The 21195-nt window shown below is 36.2% G+C and overlaps 1 protein-coding gene across 2 annotated transcripts in view; it reads left to right on the top strand.

Annotated features, from left to right (window-relative positions):
* Positions 1-21195, top strand: part of HERC2 (HECT and RLD domain containing E3 ubiquitin protein ligase 2) — a 108729-nt gene that overhangs the window by 85952 nt on the left and 1582 nt on the right. For both annotated transcript variants that reach the window (XM_027726342.2, XM_027726343.2), the window contains exons 79-92: positions 1135-1349; positions 1845-2022; positions 3640-3801; positions 4922-5013; positions 5818-5957; positions 7001-7188; positions 7851-8048; positions 9892-9975; positions 14990-15131; positions 15883-16077; positions 16164-16276; positions 17158-17348; positions 20337-20442; positions 20981-21193. In XM_027726342.2, coding sequence (XP_027582143.1) covers positions 1135-1349; positions 1845-2022; positions 3640-3801; positions 4922-5013; positions 5818-5957; positions 7001-7188; positions 7851-8048; positions 9892-9975; positions 14990-15131; positions 15883-16077; positions 16164-16276; positions 17158-17348; positions 20337-20442; positions 20981-21193 — 2217 coding nt within the window. The remainder of the gene's footprint in view (positions 1-1134; positions 1350-1844; positions 2023-3639; positions 3802-4921; positions 5014-5817; positions 5958-7000; positions 7189-7850; positions 8049-9891; positions 9976-14989; positions 15132-15882; positions 16078-16163; positions 16277-17157; positions 17349-20336; positions 20443-20980; positions 21194-21195) is intronic.

Below are 21195 nucleotides of genomic sequence, written 5' to 3'. Positions count from 1 at the left end.
AGTCAGAATGGGTTTGACTAAATGAAAAATAATGTGCATAGTACAGGTTTATTATTAGTATTGGTAGTAGTAGTTTTGTTTTATTATTTTAAAGAATCTGAACTGTACCAACTCCACCTGTGCGTTCTAAGAATGCAGTGTACTGTGGCATTAAATGCGTGAAACAAGATGCATATTTTAGTTCTTGGTTCAAAAATGTGATCAGATTTTGGAAAACAAAGCTGGGCACAAGCAATGTGCTCACAGAGTTCCATGAAACAGGACAGACAGTAAAATGTAATGATGATTATATCTCTCTAACAGGGGAGAGGTATAATCTCAGATTATTCACATTTGGCTAAATGTAAATTAGATATTGCAGGATCCAGTTTGCAGATGCTTAAATCCTGAGCAAAAAGGAATCACAGTGCAGAAGTTTAGTGTAAGGTATAGGAGAAAAAAATAAGTTAATGAATTCGAAAAGTCTTTATTTTTATACAGATGGCAGCTCTCTGTTTAGGACATGATGGAGAATTTTAGCTGGAGCTTTGTGTAACAGTTACATTCGTCTAGTGAAGTACTATAATGATTCCTTGGGGTCAGTATTGTCCTTGTTAATCATTCAGAGAATGGTAAAGGGTAGATTAAATATATTTATTGACATTCTGTTGAAAGAAATTATTGTCAGAGAGACAAAAAGAGTGAAAAGCACTACTTAGAACAGTATTTACGGGATGGAAGGGAAAGTAGCAATTGTGTTTAGGTGTATGTATTCTGCTGAAGAAAGAACATTAGAATAGTGCTGTTGGAAAGAGAGCTACAGGTGATAGTGATAGATGATTTTGTGATGTTATATTGCAAAGCTATGGTTTCTTGATAGTTTTACAAAACAAGCTTTAGGATTTCAAATGAAATCTGTTAAGTGAGTGAGACTTCTTGGCTTGAATGTAGCCATATTTTCTGAAAGCTTTTGTGAAATATTTCAAAATATTTCTTATATTCCAGAAGATAGAAAATAAAAGTCCTGTAAGAAACTGTTTTTTCCAGACTTTCCTTTAGCTGTATTCTGGCATACATACTTAAAGAATTCTCTACATCTCCAGTCAATGTTCTGCATGAGGCAAATAAAATTAAATTTTATTCTTTACTCTAAAGCTGTATGCCACTGGATATGGAGCAGGTGGTAGGCTTGGAATTGGAGGAACAGAGTCAGTTTCTACTCCAACTTTACTGGAATCCATTCAACATGTGTTCATAAAGAAAGTTGCAGTGAACTCAGGAGGAAAGCATTGTCTGGCATTGTCTTTTGAGGGAGAAGTTTATTCTTGGGGTGAAGCAGAAGATGGTAAACTGGGTCATGGAAACCGAAGGTAAGTAACGCTCCGATATGTTATTTTAAAAGAAACTATTAATGGATACTTATTATAGTTACTATGTATTAAAAGTGAGTACTGCCTACGTGCAGAATTCAGGTTAAGTAGTGATGTGGAAACATATATTTTAAAATTGGAGAACCACAAAGTATTTTTCAGATAAGCAGTTCCTCTGATTTCTGTATTTAGATATCATCTTCTAACAAACATATCTGTGGATGCTAAAGTTCAGTGGCTTTCCTTTGAGATCTGTCTTGTAGGTAGGTATGTGGAACCTTTTGGGAGCAAAACTGCCATTGTCCTGTTTTCCACATGCACTGTTACCTACATTAAGTGAGAAGTTTGGTTGTGTTAGAGATAAGTGTTCTGATCCAAAAAGTAAAAGGAATGCTCAAGTCCATGGGGGCAACATTATGTGTTTTATACTAGTATGTTTTGTAGTAGAAATGGTCTGTTCTGAAAGTTTTGTCCAGACAAATGTTTTTATTTCAGCCCTTGTGATCGTCCTCGTGTAATTGAGTCTCTGAGAGGTATAGAAGTGGTTGATATTGCTGCTGGGGGAGCACACAGCGCTTGTATTACAGCTGCAGGAGACCTTTTTACATGGGGAAAGGGAAGATATGGACGCCTTGGGCATGGAGATAGTGAGGACCAACTAAAACCTAAACTGGTAAGAAACCTTTGGAGTATTACAGTCTTAGTCCAGTTCATACCTTCTGATTAGTAACTTTTTGCATTTCTGCATATAGAGAATGAAAAGGCAAAACAGTGACATGTATCTATAAGAAATTAACAAATTCCCACACCTGGGAGCATAAAATGAAAGAGGAGCTCCAAACTTTGTGGCTTTTAGTGTTCACTAAACAGCTTACAGGGAATTTCTTTTAGAGAGGTTTAAAGAAAACCCCAAATCAAACACCCCACCTCTCAGTAAGTAAATTTCACCCTTTCCCAGATGTAGTTTGCACTGAAAATGAGTTCCTTGTCTTCTGGGTCTTCTCATTGTTTACTTCCTGGAAAATACAACAGTGTTTACAGTGATAGCCACTTAGTCACTTACAAACTACTTTTTTCTCCTGACATAATAATGATACTCTTGATTCTCATGATTGAATACTGACATGTTACAGAAGTATACACTAAGTTAATAAGAATTTAATAAAGTAATTATGAAGTATTTAATTGCTATTTGCTAAAGTAAGTTGAGTTAAGCAGTTTTTGATGAAGAAGATTAAGTAGTAAATATAAGAACTTGGACAGTATGGAATGTAAGAAGAATGAGTATACTGATAAATTCAGACTTGTACTCGTGAACTAGGAGCTTTTAGCCAGAAATAGTGATATTAAGAAAATTTCCCTGCCTTTTAAATGAGAGTTCATTTTGCTACCTGCATTCTCTTGCTGAAAATACAGCAAAGGCTAAGATTGTGTTTTTTGACTCAAACTGAATGTTAGTTTGTTATTTTTATTCATAGCTCTGTGTATATATTTCTATTCATATGAGCATTAACTTTTTCCAGTGTTTTAATTCGTGAGATGAGGTATCATACATTCTTAGTCCTCTTTGGGACCTTACCACCTGTATTCAGATGTTCTTGTTCCCCTGGCCCCAAAAAAGCAAGGTTTGCCCACCTTTCCTTTTCCCCCCTCTGTGTTCTTTGGTAGTACAAAAATAGATAACCTGTAGATGAGTTGAAGTATGTGAAGTTCCATCCTGCTTTGGGTAGTGCCACCTATAATCTATTTCAAGTAGTTGTGAGGATGGGAAGGATGTGATGTATATGTGGGTCACTAAGCTTTTACTTTGTGATTCCAAATCCCATACTTCGTCACTAGATGGCACCATTTCAAAAGACGTTGATTACATTCAGGTTATGATGCAAGTGCTCAAAAATTGAAAACTAGTAAAAGACTATTTGAAAACAAGGCTTTTTCTTTTTCCTCTTACTGTATTTGCCCAGAGAGCCTGAAATTATTTGAACAGAATATAGTCTTTAATAACCTTAGGTATTTTGTATTAATTGTTTTCCCTGACATTTTAGGTCAAAAAATTTAACTAGTTCACCAGTTAAAATAAATAAATCCTATATTTAAAATGCATAGTTAGTTTTCATTTTGCTGTTTTGAAAAGAGCAAAGCTCTTTGAGTTGCCTTTATTTGCTTATGCCTGTGCTGTTTCAGACTTGTAGTTCCACTGAACCACTTCTGCAAGTTGGGTTTGTCATCTTTTCTGAAACTAAATGAGTGAGTCTTTTATTGTGAACAAAAATGGGTGATTTTGTTACAGGTGGAAGCTCTCCAGGGTTACCGTGTGATTGATATAGCCTGTGGCAGTGGAGATGCACAGACGTTGTGCCTGACTGATGATGATACAGTCTGGTCCTGGGGTGATGGAGACTATGGAAAACTTGGGAGAGGAGGTAGTGATGGCTGTAAAGTACCAATGAAGGTATTTCAGTGTAATTTTTTTCATTGCTTTAGAAATCAGGATGTTGGTGGAGAACACTGAAGACAGATTTGCCAATATGTGCAAACTTTGACCCATCTTGGGACATCAGGATTCTGCTGCCTGTCATTAAGATGAAGTTTATAGGTTCCAATAACAAGTCTTTGAGTTTTGTGCTGACTGATGAAGTTGCACTTGAAGGTTTTTCTTTGGAGGGCATTGCTGGTTTGAGCAGTATTTATCATTTTAATTTTGGTTCCTGTCAAAACATTACATTTTACCAAGAAATCTTCATGTTCATTTGTGTTAATAAATTTCTATAATACTCCTGAAACCATAAGTTCATTCCAGAAATGGGTATCAATTAGTTGAAAAATAACCTTACTTATATTAAACTTACATTAAACTTTATATTAAACCCTTCCTGTGAATGCATGGCTGACTTGGAATTTCTTCATGTTACAAATGAAATCAGTGTAGCAATCAAATTTGAATTCCAGTACTTACTATGAAGACGAATGTTTGCTTGTGTGTGAGAAATGTGTGTTTCATTGTGTATGCCTACGCACAATGGATTTTAGATTCTAAATCCAGAATCACACTTTATTACTTGGATAGAGGTATCCCCATTCAGTCTTCAAATGTTTCCAGCATGATGTAACATAATGTGAAAATAGTTTGTTTATCTTTCATCAGTCATCAGTCCCATAGGATTGATGGTAAAGCAGCATAAGGATAATAATAAATAGGAAGAGTCTACTGGAGGTATAAATATTTTTATTATGTCAGCAGAATCACATCCTTGTCATACCAGCTGGGGATGATTAATGTTGAGTGTTTGCAGACAAAGTCTTATCATTGCTACTTGGGGCAATTGCCAAGTAACTATTGGAAAAACATACCAGAGATGGATCTTCAACAGTTTGTGAAATTTGAGCTTCTTTTTAGTGTTTGTGGTAAACAGTAGAAACATGAAGGGAGTAAATTCTTCTAAATTATCTACATAAACATTTTGATTTGTAAATATACATACATTTGGACGTTATATTTTACTTAAGACTGCAATCTATGGATTTATAGTCTCCTTAATTAACTCTGATTTGATTTGGTATTATTTTTCTAGATTGATTCCCTCACAGGTCTTGGAGTGGTTAAAGTAGAATGTGGATCACAATTTTCTGTGGCCCTTACCAAATCTGGAGCAGTATATACATGGTAAGTATTCTGTATTAGTTATTTTGACAGTATTAGATGTAACCTTGTCTGTAACAGATATTAGTAATACACTGCCTTCACTGTTTTGATCTACCCCATCAAAAATTTTCTGAGTTCCTCTATCTTGATTAGTAATCCACTAATGTTCTTTGGGGAACATTTTGTAGTGCTGTGAATGAAAAATCCAAGTATTTTGTTTTGGAGATAGTAGAATTTATAAGCATGAAGTGTCATGCAGGGTGGAAGATGATAGCATAAATGACATTCTCATGTATTATCAGAATTGTGTCTAGCTTGTGGTGGCTGCAATGTGAGAATTTAATTTTAGAGTTCATTGTTTTAATCTTCCTACACCACTCCGAATTTTGTCATTTAAACTACTAGACTAAAATGTTTAAAAAGACTAAGCAAAATACCTTCCCAACTTGCCTCTGCCACCTTGTTTGCGTGACGTTAGATATCCTTAAACTGTACGAAGTTCAAGTTTCTGAGATCAGTAAACGTACTGTTTTTGCAGATAAATGGTTCTAATACTTGACCCTTTAAGAAGAAAAAAATAAACCACCCCCTGCAAAAGTGTTAAAAGGACCTATGCAGAATAAGTAGGAACAGCACAAGAATTTGTACTGTGTCAGCAGAATCACATTGATACAAAATAGAGATGATTAAGTTGAATATTTGGAGAATATTTTGATATTGGACTTTATAAGTACATCTGCAGAGCAAATGTCAGACATGGTCTGTCGTTACATTTTTTCCACAATTAAAACACAATTTTGAACTTTTTTACTCTTCTCTGTGCAGGGGCAAAGGAGATTATCATCGCTTAGGCCATGGATCTGATGACCATGTTAGAAGACCACGACAAGTGCAGGGACTGCAAGGAAAGAAAGTCATTGCAATTGCTACAGGGTCTTTGCACTGTGTTTGCTGCACTGAAGATGGTATAATAATCAAATAATTTATTTAGTTCTTAGCACTGAATTAGAATAAAATGAAACTTTATCTTTTAGTCAGGTGTTGGTAGGTTGTCCTTGTAAAAAACACTGGTTCTCTGTGTGCATGGATACATTTTATGTTTGCAGATGTTGCGTGTTTCTTAAGCAGCAAGCATGATGTTGATTTAAAGTGATCACATAAAACTAAATTGATGAAAATTAAAGAATTCAAGTTGCATAAACATTGATGGTCAAAGAAAAATATGGAACTCTAAAAGTAATTACAGAATGATCAAGCAGTAGCACTGAATGCATTCGGCTTTTTTTATTTTTTGCAGAGTCTTGTGGACCTGCTGAAGCATTTAACTTGCTAAATGAAGCATTTCACAAACAATATTGCTTCTTACAGAGCAGGCTGAGATACTGAATATCCTTTGTAGCGGACTCACTCCCCCATTTAATTAACAAATCTACACAATAGCTGAGTGTTTTATGGGTGCTAGTGAAATATAACTGCAGAAAATGAATGTGAATAGTGAATATAGCAGCAGAAAATGAATGCTCAGGATCAAGGTTGTTACTTTAAAAGTATTTTCCAATTATCTTGCAACTGTGAGCACCTATTTTAATGTCCTTTCTAGTAATATAACTTATAGGATCTTTTGTCTCATATAAAATGTTAAGCCTTTTTAAATTATTTTTTTTTAATATTGGCTTTGTTTTTTTCTGTGAAATTATGTTTCTGGTGTTCTGTTGTTCTTCTGCTCCACCGTTTTCTCTTATTCTGAACAGAACTCTTTAATTATACAAACTACTAGGAGAGAAATGCATCTTGTGCTAGCTGCTGTACGTAGACTGCAGACCTAGATATGTCACTGAAGATTTATCTGTACTAGATAGTGGATTTCAGGATGACCATCAGTCCTAGAAGTCTTCATTACAGCCCAAGACCTCATTCAGTTAGATGTTTTATAAATACTAATTTAAAAAAAAAGAGCAAAAAGCTTGTGTATTAGCTTCAGAATGATCAATTATTTTTATTGATTTAGGGGAAGTGTATACATGGGGAGATAATGATGAAGGGCAGCTTGGAGATGGAACAACTAATGCCATCCAAAGACCACGCTTGGTTGCAGCACTTCAGGGTAAAAAGATCAACAGAGTAGCCTGTGGCTCAGCACATACTTTAGCTTGGTCAACCAGTAAACCTGCTAATGCTGGCAAGCTCCCTACACAGGTAATACATTCGGCTTATTGAATTCAGATTTAAATGTACTTCGTATGCTTATATGCTCTTTCAGTTGACGCATTTCCTTTTAAATCCCTGCATAAGCTTAGTGTGCTTTGATTTGGCTTCATGTTTGAGCCAGTTACTTTGTTTTACTTTTGTATTTTCAAAGGATTCTGCTTTTCTGAGCTGAAAAAGCATCTTCATTCAGGTTTTAATCCAAATGCAGAACAGTATCTGAGTTTGTACATTGGCAGGAATTTAATTCTGTATCGCAGCTATGAAAATGTTATACCTTTCAGTGGAGTTCTTTGTTGCTTGATTTATGTTGAGAGGATTGTTTTTTGAATATTTTGTATTTCAGCTATAAGACCTGGGTGTAGTGATGACAGGATGTAAAATGTGTTTGTTCTTGGATAAATTGTAAAATATGGAATAGCACTTATATTCTAACCGTCATATTTTTAATACTTGTTTCAGTTTAGATGGATATTATTGGTATCTTTTAGAAACAACTGAACTCCACGTATTAAATTTTGACAGTATGAATAAGCAAATATCCGAATTTCTATTACAAATTTATCTACAAATGTAAAGGTTGTTGTTACATTTAATAAAATAAATTATATAATAATTCTAAATTACATTTAGATATCATTGCTTTATCATAGGTTCCTATGGAGTACAATCATCTGCAGGAAATTCCCATCATTTCATTAAGAAACAGGCTTCTGCTCTTGCACCACATTTCAGAACTTTTCTGTCCTTGCATTCCAATGTTTGATCTTGAAGGAAGACTTGATGAAACTGGCCAAGGACCCTCGGTTGGGTTTGACACATTACGGGGAATACTGATATCACAGGGAAAGGTATTTTATCAGAGTGTTTTTTAGGGAGAGATTTGTAACTGTAAGTCTAATGTACTGTTTGAACTTTCTGAAGAAAGACGATATATCTCAATTTGTTCTGTAAGTTGTATCTCAAATATTTGCATTCTGATGATGCAAACTTCTTTGTGTTCTTTCTACTGTGTTTTTCACAGTTCAACATAGTGTTTTTGTGCGTTGATCTTGACAATAACTTTACACTGTAAATCTTTAGTTTGTAGTATAGTTGAATTCTTCTAGAAAATTCAGTAGATGGTTTCCTGGAAAAAATGTGAGATAGTAGACAACTACCAGTTCATACCTGTTTGCATTCCTCTGTCAAGATCAGGTGATATACTAGTTGATCCAAAGCTGTGTGCAGGTACAAACTTGTTTTATTAGACTGAGCTAAAAATGAGAATAGAATACCCAAGAGTTCAATCCAAAATTGGTAATGAAAGTGGATTTTTATGGTTGTAAGTAAAGTCAGTCATGAGAAAATGTAGATAATTATAATGCTTTGAAGCTGCAAGACTTACTCAAAACTTTAGATATGGTAAGCCTGTGAAAACATGACTTGCCTTCAGTATAATCATTAGGTTTGGATCTGAATTTTCTGTGTCATAGTAATTTGTCTAACTGAAAAAGAAAACGTTATATAAAAAGAAAAAACCTGCTGGGAGATATCTTTGAAAAGAGAAGCAGTTAAGTTTCCCCCTGCAGTGCTGTTCTATGTCCTTAAACAAGACACACGGCCTGTAACTAGACTCCTTAGCGCATGTGTTGTCTCAAGGTCTCTTTTTCTAGACTCCAGTAAAATTTTGTAGTGGAACAATCAAGCTGTATACGTACTTCACAGATCAAGGGAAGGCAACACATTTTTCATCAAAACCTACACTAGAGAAAAAGGAAACAGAAATCCTAGCTGTTCTGTTCATGACATGTTAGTGCTATTAATTTGCAGTCCTTATGTATATGACGTTACGTATAAGAATGGGTGTGCAGGAGGCAAATTCAACCTCATTTACTTTCAGTCTGCAGAATAGTTACAGAAAGGTTCCACATATAAGATAAAATGTGATATCAGGTATATTTTACGTCAGAAACATTCAACAGAGACAACAGCAGTTGCAATGCCATATTCATATCTAGACGTCTAAGTCAGGCTTACTGTCAGAGATTCTAAAGACTTAAAAATCTTCTTAATCTTGCTTGAAACTGGCTGTAAAATCAGATCCAAATATTTAGTGAGAGAACCTAAGATATTTGAATTTGCATAAAAAGCTTTTTTTTGCTTTCGTGGTTGTTGTTCTGTGACATTAATTATTCTCCATATACATATATAATTCTGGTATAAACTAATTTATACCTGTACTCATCAGTATGTTGGTTGCTTAATAATAAGTGAATCTGGGGGCAGGGCAACCTTTCAAGCCATGATTTTGAGTTATACAAGAGGGACTTTCTTCTTTACTTTTTTAGTATCCCCACTATTCACTAATAGACGTGAATCCTATTAGTGCAAATAACATGATCCTTGACTAACATCTCACAGCTTTATCTTCTGTTGATTTTGTTTGTTTTTAATAAGTCAAAACTTGTTTTGACATATTTGCTTGTTTTATTTCTTCTAAAGAAGACTCAGATGTGTTATGCCTTTTCTAGTGTTTTGTTGTGTACTCAGAAAGAAATTGCTGAAGGATAGCATAGATAGTTTCTCTATTCTGTTGAGTCTTTTTTTTTCTGAGTTGAACTGAGTATGTGTTGATCTGTGAAATATGTTCAGCATTCTTATTTGATTGCAATTTTACCACTATCTTAACTTTTTGTACTTTCCTTTTTTTAGGAAGCAGCTTTCAGAAAAGTTGTGCAAGCAACTATGGTGAGAGATCGTCAGCATGGGCCAGTTGTAGAGCTCAACAGGATACAGGTATCTGATGCTGAAGTTTCCATGGACTATCTATATGTTTAGCCTGCAGTGCTGTGTTGATCAAACCCCTTTTTTCAGCTGTTTGGTATCTGAGTACTGAAGAGTTTAATTTTTATCAGTGAATCAAACAATGAATAACTTAATGTAAGGCCTACTTATTTTTAGTATGTTTTCATCCACACTGTAGTTATTTGGAGAGAGGGGGGCACTTTGTGAAATGTTAAGTGAATGATTTAGACTCTAATGAGCAAAGTATGTCCTGCTTGACAAAGGACTGCTTTTTCAAAACTCACTATATTAGATAATTTAAGAGAACAGAGATTCTGATGCTTTTCTTACCTTTCCAGATGATCAGCTGAATTACTCAGCTGTTGCTTTCATAACAGAGAACAGGAAGGGCAAAAAAAAAAAGCAAAGGAAAAAACCTTTTGAATATAATTAAGTATCAGGCTGATAAACTCTTGTCTGTTGCTGGTCATCACATGTGGTCATATTGATTGCAGAACTCTTTGATACAAAAGTGCTTTTTTCCTTGTCATTGACGTTAGAAAATGTAATGTTGTGCCTTAGGCCAGATGTGTCTTTTTTCCATAGATATTTCTGTAACATAGAATAGTAAACCATTGTTTTCATTTAAATGGACTGAAGCCTGATCTTACAGAGTCCTCATGCATTTCTTTTCTTTAGTGCTGCTTTCTTTTTTCTTTCTTTTTTTCCTGGTATATTGGAAAAAGTAAGAACATCTATTTGTAAGGTTAAAGTGGAGAGACTGTGAAAATTTTGACTGATTAGTTTTCTTTTAGTGAACAGAAATACACACTGTTGTGGCTGTTTCTGCTTCTTTGCCATTTTCTATGTGCACTTAAAAATTTTTTGTAGTAATGTTCTGTGATAAAAATGTGGTATTTTAGTTTATAGTGCCAGAGATTTTCTGATTACTTTTTGTGTTCGTATTCAGAAAGTTCAATAAATTAGTGAGTGCAACCATTTTAGGCAGGAAACTAGTGAGTAAGTTTTGGGCTCGTTTGCTATTGTCCTCCTTAATGAACTGTTGAGTTCATTAATTGAGATAGGCTTTCTCATGTATTTTTGCATGTTTGTTACTTAAATCTGTCTTTTGAACTCTAGAAATGAATTGGTAGCTTCCCTTCTTCTGTGGGAAATGAAGTACTGCTTTAACACAAGTCTTTCCTAGATTTAGCCAAGTGAAGGCTAAAAAGGACCTGATTACATATCTAGCCTGATTACAGTGTACAAAGAATGGCTCACAATTTCTTGAGTTATCTTTTGCTGAGAATGAGAATGTGGATTCGATCCTTTATAATATTTAATTGACGATTCAAAGCTGCCTTACATAGTTACAAAAAACCTAATTGTCAGTTTAAAAATGTTCATCTTATTTGCAGTTGTAAGTTAAAAGTGCAAGTAGGCCTTAAAATGCCTTTGCTTTCAGAAAACTGTTCTTGCAGTTTATAGATATATGGTGCAGTCAATTCACTTCATCTTCAGTTGTATAAAATAAACAGATGAGTTTTTAATTTAAAGCTGTTTTCCAGATATTAACTTGTTTTTTAAAATACTTCCTTAGCATCCCTTGCTGTTCAGTGGTTTCTTTGGAAGTACCATAACTGGACATAACAGCTGTCTAACTTACAGTGTAAAACCAGGCAAAACACCACTCCCTTGTCCTGAGATCAAGGGTTATTACATGGACCAGATTCCTTTAGAGTAGATCACATTCACCTTACATACAGCTTGACCCTGTTTTTTTTCTGTTGGGAGTCTCGTAAAGGTGGGACATCACAGTTTTATGTAGAGTGTGTGAAATACCATGTGATGGCCGTACTGTAACTCAGCCAAGTGCCAGCCTGGTGTTTCTGTAGCATAAAATTGAGTGTAGATATTTTATGCTTTGAGGTGTAGCATAAAGGAGTGTAGCTTGAATGCACAGAGACAGTTTGGGATGCTGTTGGAGGACTGCACAGGGCATAAAAACCAAATTTGATGCAGTTTTATCCATAGTAATTTCTGGGAATAGTCATTAAGTGAAATGTTCCAAAACAGCATCTGAGCCTTGTTCTGGAAAGGTGTAATAGAAGTAGTCCAGAAAATGAACTAGCAGTTATATGTCTAGACAGGGTTCCAGTGCTCAGGTTTGCTTACTGACCCTCTTACTAGCAGATCAGATTTATCCAGTGTTTAAGTACGGGTGTAGCTTGTAGCTCGTGTGGTGTCGAAAGGACAGTGTGTTATGACCTATAGACAGACACTTTCAGAATGCTGATAAAATGTATCTTTCCGTCGCAGTTGAAAGGAATTCCTTCCTTTTCAAAAGGAAAAAAATTTCAGTTATGAAGGAGATTGTCTGCTTTCATTAATGTAATACTGCGAGGAATCCCCTGGTTTAATGTTCTCTACTGTCTCTCCTTATTAAACGTGGGTTATAGAAATCTCAATAACATGAGTAAAAATGATCTGATCTTAAAGTAGGCACAGCATATGAATGAATGATTTGTTCTTTTTTGAGGGTTATATTTCAGTTTGAATATCATTCTTCTGTCCTGGTTTCGTCTTCTACCTTATAAAATGTATTTTTAAAGAACTCTCACTTCATGACAGCCTTCATTTTACTACACTGATCAAGCTAAGGTTTTTTGTTTGCTTGTGTAGAGTAGTCTTTTCTTTACTCCTTGCCTTTTTATACTCTTATTTTTTCTGTAGCATTTCATTTTGAACATAGGTAACTGAAACTCAATGTACGGGTGAGACTATGTCTGTGCTCTTATAATTATTACACTGATACTTCACTGGCTCTTCTGGAGATTGATTTCGTGACATATCCTTGAATTGTGTTCGTTTTCTTCATAGATCTGTCTTGTCCGTGAACTGTATATATTTCTTTTTCTTGGCTGATTCCTACTGAGAAGCCATCATCTTTTTGTAAACTTTTTTTGTTAGTGTACAGTTGCATGGCTTTATGTACTACATTTCTCCCAGCTTCTATGGGTTGAAGAGAGTCTCATAGAATGGCCAATATTTTGATGGGTAATTTCAGGCTGTTTTAGACAAATACAAAGTTTTGTGATTCAGAAAAAGAACTTAAATTTTGTTCTTCATCACTTGAAAACACTTTAACCAGCTTACAGATTGACTTGAGTGACTCTCCCCCTTTGTTGCAATAGTGCTGCTCACAATAAGTGATTATTCATTAGGGCAAGTTCTTGAATTTGGTTCTTCCACACTTTACTGAATGCTGCTTCTGAGCTGCCTCATTTCCTCTGTTGCAAGAATGGACAGTTTTCCATAGGTTGGTATCTTCTGATGGAAGACTGTTTTATGAAAATCCTTCTTGGGTTCTAATTAACTTATTAACTTGTTTTACGCTAAAAATTATCTGATCTGCAAGAAGGCTGGAACTGTATTTTAAAAAATTGAGATGTTGTACAATCTGTGTTTAATAAGGGATGATTTTGAAACCTGAGCAAGATACTGTGCTCTAGACTTGTACAATAAAAGGAAAAATATCTGTGGTGGATTGTGACCTAAATGTATTTGTATGAATTTTTGCCGTTTTTCAGTGAAGTGTTTTACTCTTTGCTAGTAACCTAAAATAACTTATTATGGGCATCTGTCAACAAGCATTATAGTAAGATGCTGGCAGAAATGCCTATAATCCCTCATGGCATTCTTAAATTGCTTTGTTAAAAGTCACATTTTAATCATTCCTGCATCTAAATTATCAATCAAGTGAAATTTAAGTGTTAGGAAATAAATACTAAATGGAATGTGCATTCCATCCTATTCAGTTCAGGCAGGTTTTCTTCCGTTTTTATTGTCACTTGATTAATTTGTTAAGTGTGAGATTTGAAAAAACAGTGAATTAACTAGTGCTTTCATAGACCTATTCATACTTTCTTCCTTTTAAGAGAAGACTCAGTGACTTAGTTCTCAACGTAAAACTTCTTGGGCATACAAATTTCTCAGAAGTCCACTGAAATAAAACCAGCTTGTGTTGATACAGAACATCTTATACATGAGGCAGATTTGGGTATGTCAGTCTTTCAATAAAACCTGAAAGAAACATGATGGTTGTTTTATCCAAAACCATCAGAACAACTGGATTTTGAGATGCACTATAGCTTGTAGTGGAACTAAATACAGGTTAGTGGGATGAGTCTGATTTATTTCTGAATGAACACTCTCACAGATATTGGTGAACTGTGTGCACTGTAGGAGTTCCTTTGCAGTCAGAACAGGTTGAGAATATAACCTGCAGAACAACAAGGGGAAAAAAATACCTTGTGTTTCTCCAGCCCTCTATTTACTTTCGATTTCTTTCCTTTCTATACTGGTGAAATGCTTTTTATATTCTTACCATCTTTGTGTGCATCTCTTGCAGCAGAATCCGTGGGATTTTCCTTGCATGCCAATTCTTATGAATCTTCATCAGCTCTTAAAATACACTTTTTCTGTAGGTGCCTTAGAACACATTACCTTTGTGTCTATATGCATATGTATTTTGGTAGCACTTACTCATTGTTAGAGACTCCTAGTAAGTATCATAGATACATATTTAGTTCTTATCATTAACTATAGACTAACATTAACTATATAAGACTAACACATATTCAGTTTACTGGCCAACAACACAGCCTCTCATCTGTCTCATATGAAAAACTTACCCAGATTTGTCAATTGACTGCGTGAATAGAGACAGGATGAAAATTACAATCAGAAAAACTGAATTTGCTGATGCATTGGCTGCTTCTTCAGAAATAAGGAGAGAAGTCTTTATCATCAGACTTTATCATTGACATCCCTCTGTCTTTTCATTTTCTTTTAAAGATAAACAGATATAGTGCTGAGTAGTGACAGATGAACAAAGAACTGTTTGAAATGAAAGATAAGTAAGGTGTTGGTGGTTGAGGGTACTGAGAATTCCTTATCTATATGCACAGTAATGCCAGTTGAAATATGTTCTTACTGTGACTTTTATAATATGCTTACTCAATAGGTAAAGCGTTCCAGAAGTAAAGGAGGACTGGCTGGACCTGATGGTACAAAGTCAGTGTTTGGACAGATGTGTGCTAAAATGAGTTCCTTTAGCCCTGATAGCCTTCTGCTTCCTCATCGTGTTTGGAAAGTCAAGTTTGTTGGTAAGAGAATTCTTCTCACCCCACCCTTCTACGTTGCAGTTAACTCTTGGAGAACCTGAAGGAAGGAAGTGATACAGAAAACAATGTATGTGTGTAGACAAAGTGCTTAAAATGTTAGGAAGTAAAAAACCTTTTTAAATTATTCTATAAAACCCCTCAAGTTTATTGGAAATGTGTCTGTGATTCTCCTCAAATTCCAGGGGCAGCTATTCTGCTTGCTGCAAACACTCTGCAAAACCTAAACCGGTTTTTGAGCTGTCTGAATTGGTAATTAATCCTGACTAGCTAGTCTTACTGGTAAGGTTGTTTCTACAAATCACCATATCACTTTGAGCTTTTTAATGAAAAATATTTGAAATCGAAGAGCCGTTCTATCTACGGAATATGGGCTCAATAAAATATATCTACTTTAAAATGCCACTCGTGAAATTCAAAGCTACACTTCCTTTTCTAGCTCTGTTTTATTTTATTTTGATTAGTGGATAGCGATAAAAAAAATTAGTTACATTCTGTCAAAATAGTATTTTTGTCACTGTGATATGTCATATAATCTTCTAAATAATGCATTTTACAATGAGCTGGAAACATCCAGAGAGCAAAACTTCAAGTGTTTTCATACGAAGAGATAAGACAGCGCAGCTTTTAGTGAACTTTTGTTTACTCAGTTATCCCTGTGGAATGAAATACAGTTTGTTTCAATACTTCAGTTATTTTTGAAAGAACATTTAATTTTGAGCCTTTTTTCTTCAAGGTGAATCTGTGGATGATTGTGGTGGAGGTTATAGTGAATCAATAGCAGAAATGTGTGAAGAGCTTCAGAATGGGCTGACCCCTCTGTTAATTGTGACACCAAATGGAAGAGATGAATCTGGAGCAAACAGAGATTGCTTCCTATTAAATCCTGCTGCCAAGTCACTCCTGCATATGAACATGTTTCGTTTTCTTGGTAATTTCTTAGCTACTTTGTGATATGCTACTGGCATTACATGATCAGAATATTGGGAATCTAAAAAAAAGTGTTTAAACTTACAGGTGTACTTTTGGGCATTGCTATCCGGACTGGCAGCCCTCTGAGCCTCAACCTGGCTGAGCCAGTGTGGAAACAGCTTGCAGGAATGAATCTAACAATTGCTGATCTCAGTGAGGTAAGTATGATGAAGTTCCTGAGTAGGATATAGCTTACAGCAGACAAGCAGATTCTAGCATAAGTTTTTCTCGAGTGATTAGTTTCCCATATTTTCCATATGCTTGTATTTTGACTGGCCTTTTACATTTTGAGCCAGTATACAAGGATGATTTGTACTGACTGTTAAAACTGTAAATGTGAGTTGTTCAAAAGTGTTTAATCTATTTGAATTCTAGAGCATTCTTAAATCTCATGGGTTTGACTAGACAAATCTTTGTGGTGGAATTCCTACTTCCAGTAGACCTTTCTGTAGCTCTTACTGTCTGTTGTGCCAACTGATTTGAGTGCACATGCCTGCACTGTTTTGAAGTAAAAGAAAATGAGTGCAAACTACTACTACTTTGTGCTCACATACTGAATATCCCAAACTTTCAATGTCTGTTTAATGAGCTCAGTAAATGTAGGATAAGACTTAGATCTTCAGTACAAAGAAGAGCTTCTTCTCAAATCCTGTCATGTAGAAATGTACTTACTGTAAAAGCATTGAGTCATTCACTTGTCACTAAGGGGATTCCTTTTGTACCAAACTCAGCATTGGTAGAGATAATTATTTTTTTAAGCTTTAAATCCATTTTCTCATAAAATACAGCTTCTTGGGAAATGCTCTCCAAAAAGGTTGAAATCTGGAACCACATACACTTTCCAACATCCAACATAATGAAATTTTATGTAAAATACTAAGCCGTTTTATGTTTTTGAAATTAAGTTCGATGAATTCTGGTCAGACATTCATCAAAGCTTTTGGCAGATAACATGTGATGCACTGCTTTTGGTATACAAGAGACACTGTTGTGTAATGCTAATAAACTGAGTTTAACTCGGGTTTTTTACTTTCAAAAGGTTGATAAGGATTTTATTCCTGGGCTTATGTACATTCGAGATAATGAAGCTACTTCAGAAGAGTTTGAAGCTATGAGCCTCCCGTTCACTGTGCCTAATGCAAGTGGTCAAGATATTCAGCTGAGTTCTAAGTACACCCATATTACACTGGATAACAGAGCAGAATATGTGAGGCTGGCAATAAACTACAGGTTTGTTGAAGAAATCATTAAAATTATTGACATGAATACACATTTTCTTTCAAAAAGTATGCAACAGCTTTTAAACAGTGTACTACTTCAACCTCTTATGCACAAATATTTTAATATTTTCACAGGATTGCAGTGTTGAATTTCTGATTTCACTTATCTCTCCAAGGAGAGAAAGATTAAATTTAGTTTTTAGGAAACAAAACAAACAAGCAGGTATGGCTCTAGACAGAGGTATGACCTGACAGAGCAGTTTTGGCAGCCAGTTTTACAGGTGTAGAAATGTCCCATGCATCTAGTTCTTCCTATGCACTAAAGTAATAGGCTTGATCTTGTGAAGAGAACATAGATGTAGTACTGCTGCACTCATAGTTTTTCATATCATCAATTGCAGTCAAAGGCAGTATCAGCTGAGTTCTTACTTTATTCTTATCTAAGTTGGAATAGACAAAACAAAATGTTCGTTCCTTGGATATGACACTTATGCACACGCACCAAAAAAGGTGAAAGCCGAAAAGGGCCAAGAGCCCAACATTGCATCATCATCATGGCTAGGCTTCGTGAACGAAGATTTAGGAAGGCTCTATCCACATTTGTTACGGGCATGCTGGTGGCTTATGAGGCCAATACGAGACAGACATATCCGATTGCACAAACATTGCACTGAAATGCAAATAGTGTTTAGTATTTGAAAAGACAGGCCTTTGGTTGCTTGTGTAGCCAGGTAGCTAATCTAGATGAGCACAGCTAAGAAGCAACCATAAGCATCTATGTGAAGTAGTAAGTCTAGTGCCTACTGAAATATGGAAATTTAGGTAATTTGGGTGAGAAACTGATTCATGGCTGTTTTATTCACTCCACCATAGTTATCTGCTTCAGAGAGTGCTTGAGCAAGACTGTGTTGTCACTATATACTTGCTTATTAGTTTCTAGTTAGTGTCTGGCAACAACTACTGAATTAGTCTTTGTTTTTCTTTTTTTTTTTTTTTTTACTCTATAAATGGTTATGAACAAATACTTAAACTTGATTTTGACAGTAGAGAGAGGGATTTCTTTTGGAGTGGATATTCCTTTGAAGAAATGGCTTTGTTTTATTGCCAGTTCTGGCTATTCTCAAAGGACACAAGCAATTCTAAAGCATTTTGCAGTCAAAAGGCCTTTGGGGGAAACGTTTAAAGGTTTAGATTAAGTATCAGGTTTTTACTATATGAAGCCCTTGAGAGGGAAAACTAGCACCTGAGTAGAATCCATAGGGAAAAGTGGATTCAAAAGACCAAACTTGTCCTGACATCTTTGTTTATTTTGGTGATGACTTCATAAGCCTGAAGACAGGACTTATGAAACATGTGAATCTGTGCTCTGGAGAGCTCTGTAAAACATCTCAGAAATTATTTGATAGGGAAAAAAACCCCAAAATACAAATCATGTGTGGCATCAGAAGCGGCAAAATGTTACTTATCGGTATCTGCCCTGAAATCAGAAAACCTCCTGTCCCCACAGAAACCATGTTTTAGTTTAGACCCATTTTTCTTTTACTGTAATGTCTATCACATATTGAGAATGTTTAAGGTTTCAAGACACAACCTCTCTTTTCCCAAGAGTATTGTGGCAGTTTGAGCCACATTAGAAATCCAAAATCCAATTACCAGGCTTCCCCCACCCCTTCCCGCAATTTATCTCAACACCGAAGGAAAAACTTTCAGGCAAGAGGCTTTTTTAGGGGAAGGGGGAAGTATTTACATTTATTTACGCAAATAAATATACTGTACAAACTAAAAGCAACTATATATATATATATATATATTACACTTCTATCAGTCTCTTCAAAGCTTCTCCTTTTAAGTCCAGGAAAAGCCTTTCCAGGCTGATAGGTAACCAGTCTCTCTCTCGTGGGAGTGTTCGGGGACCCGAACACTCCCCCCTCACCAAGCTCCAGCTGTTTGTGGAAGTCCTTCCTTCCTCACAAAGTCCAAGAAGGTAGCTCTGAGTCCTTTCTCTTTGGTCCTGTGTCATTTCTGCTGTGTGATCTCTCTCTCTCAGTCTCATACCTCGGTTTTGTAGGCTGCTGTAGTGTAGCTTATCAACGTACACGTCCTCCAAGTCAGTTTTCGGCTGCCCCTGGTCAAACCTCGGCAGGGCAACTCCCGAGGCTCTCTCTCTCTGGCCCTTCTCCGATTTCGCCTGGGATTCTTCTCCCTAGTACCGAGCTGCTTCATTATCAGCTCGTCCACTTGGCTCTGCTTCAATGCTGAACCTCTCCTCCACTTTACAGTGGAGGGAAAGAAAAGGCCCCCCTCCACACCTTAACTGCAAAAGGGGGGGGGGGGGAAGAAGGCTTGGCTGCAAGGCCTGCCTTCTTTCTCTCCCGCTTACCAGTTGTTTGTGAGTCGTGTCCCTCACAAACACACACTCACTCCAATGCTGTCTCTAACTCTGCCCTAGGCAGAGTTGGGGGGCCACAGGGCTCCCCTCTCCCCGCTGGAGGGGGCAAGAAGGAGCCCAGCCACCCCCTGGCCTCCTACACCTACACGCAGCAGACACCAACAGAAACTGCCAGCAGCTTCCAGTGGCTCTGTATATATGATTTTTCAGCAGAAACGAACAAGACAAGTGGTGACTGGCTCTCCAGGGAACACTGCCCTGGCACCCAATCACCTCTGAGCCCCCCGACTCTCAGGGGGGGCCAGTCTTAACTCATGACAAGTATGTTGTTTCCAAATTGGGTATTGGTTTGGTTTTGCCAGGCATAGCACAGGAATAATACTGGGAATAAAATATCCTAAACATTGGGAGGTATCTCTCCATATTGAGTTTGCTGTGCAATATGAATTGGTGTATAAAGTCAAGTATTTTGTGATAAATGTTAATGTTCCTTGGTTTATAACTGGAGACTTGAGGAGAGTGGTTAAACTTGCTTTGATGTCACGGTAATTGCTATAAATAATTGCTAGAAATAACATTCACAGAAACTCCAAAAATGTTTCTTTGCAGGCTTCATGAATTTGATGAACAGGTTGCAGCAGTTCGTGAGGGCATGGCCCGTGTTGTTCCAGTTCCTCTACTTTCGCTCTTTACAGGATACGAACTGGAAACTATGGTATCAATTTCTGCTTTATTACTTCTGTCAGACTAATTTGAAGTGAGACTATTCGCTCATTCATTTTACTAATCCAAACTCCACATTAAATACTGTTTACAATGATTGCTCTGTGGTTGAAAACATTCAGTTCAAGAAAAGACTAGAAAATGTTTAATTGCCCTATTAGTGTTAGTAAGATTATTTTGATATAGCTGAGCAGTGATGTAATGAATTTTTTCAGTAAGAAACAAACAAAACCAAAGAACCCCACATGACAGGGATCTAGGAGGTGGATTGGAGATATTTGTCCCAAGTAAAATGTTTAATTTGTTATGTGATCCAGGAATGTGAAAGAAGGTTCATTACTGTCCCCTGATGGGAAGATGTGTATTTAGTACTATTGTAATAGGAGACTATTCATGACACTTCAAATATTTGAATGTTCAGTTTGTCAGTGTAAAAGATGATTAAATATTTTAAAGGAATAGAGGGAACAAATCACCTCTAATTGATTTTATCAGACTTGTATAGCCTATCACTGGATCTTATTTTTCAGGTATGTGGAAGCCCAGATATTCCACTTCATCTCCTGAAATCTGTAGCGACTTATAAAGGCATTGAACCAACTGCTTCCTTGATACAGTGGTTCTGGGAAGTGATGGAGTCCTTCTCCAATACAGAGCGATCTCTCTTCCTGCGTTTTGTGTGGGGCAGAACAAGGCTGCCCAGGACTATTGCAGACTTTAGGGGGAGGGACTTTGTTATTCAGGT

The sequence above is a fragment of the Pipra filicauda genome, unplaced genomic scaffold (genome assembly GCF_003945595.2).
Source record: "Pipra filicauda isolate LSUMZ 115617 unplaced genomic scaffold, ASM394559v2 scaffold68_size4259465_pilon, whole genome shotgun sequence".
Lineage (NCBI taxonomy): Eukaryota > Metazoa > Chordata > Aves > Passeriformes > Pipridae > Pipra > Pipra filicauda.
The sequence above is the reverse complement of the archived record's forward strand: the minus strand, read 5'-3'. Positions and strand labels throughout refer to the sequence as shown.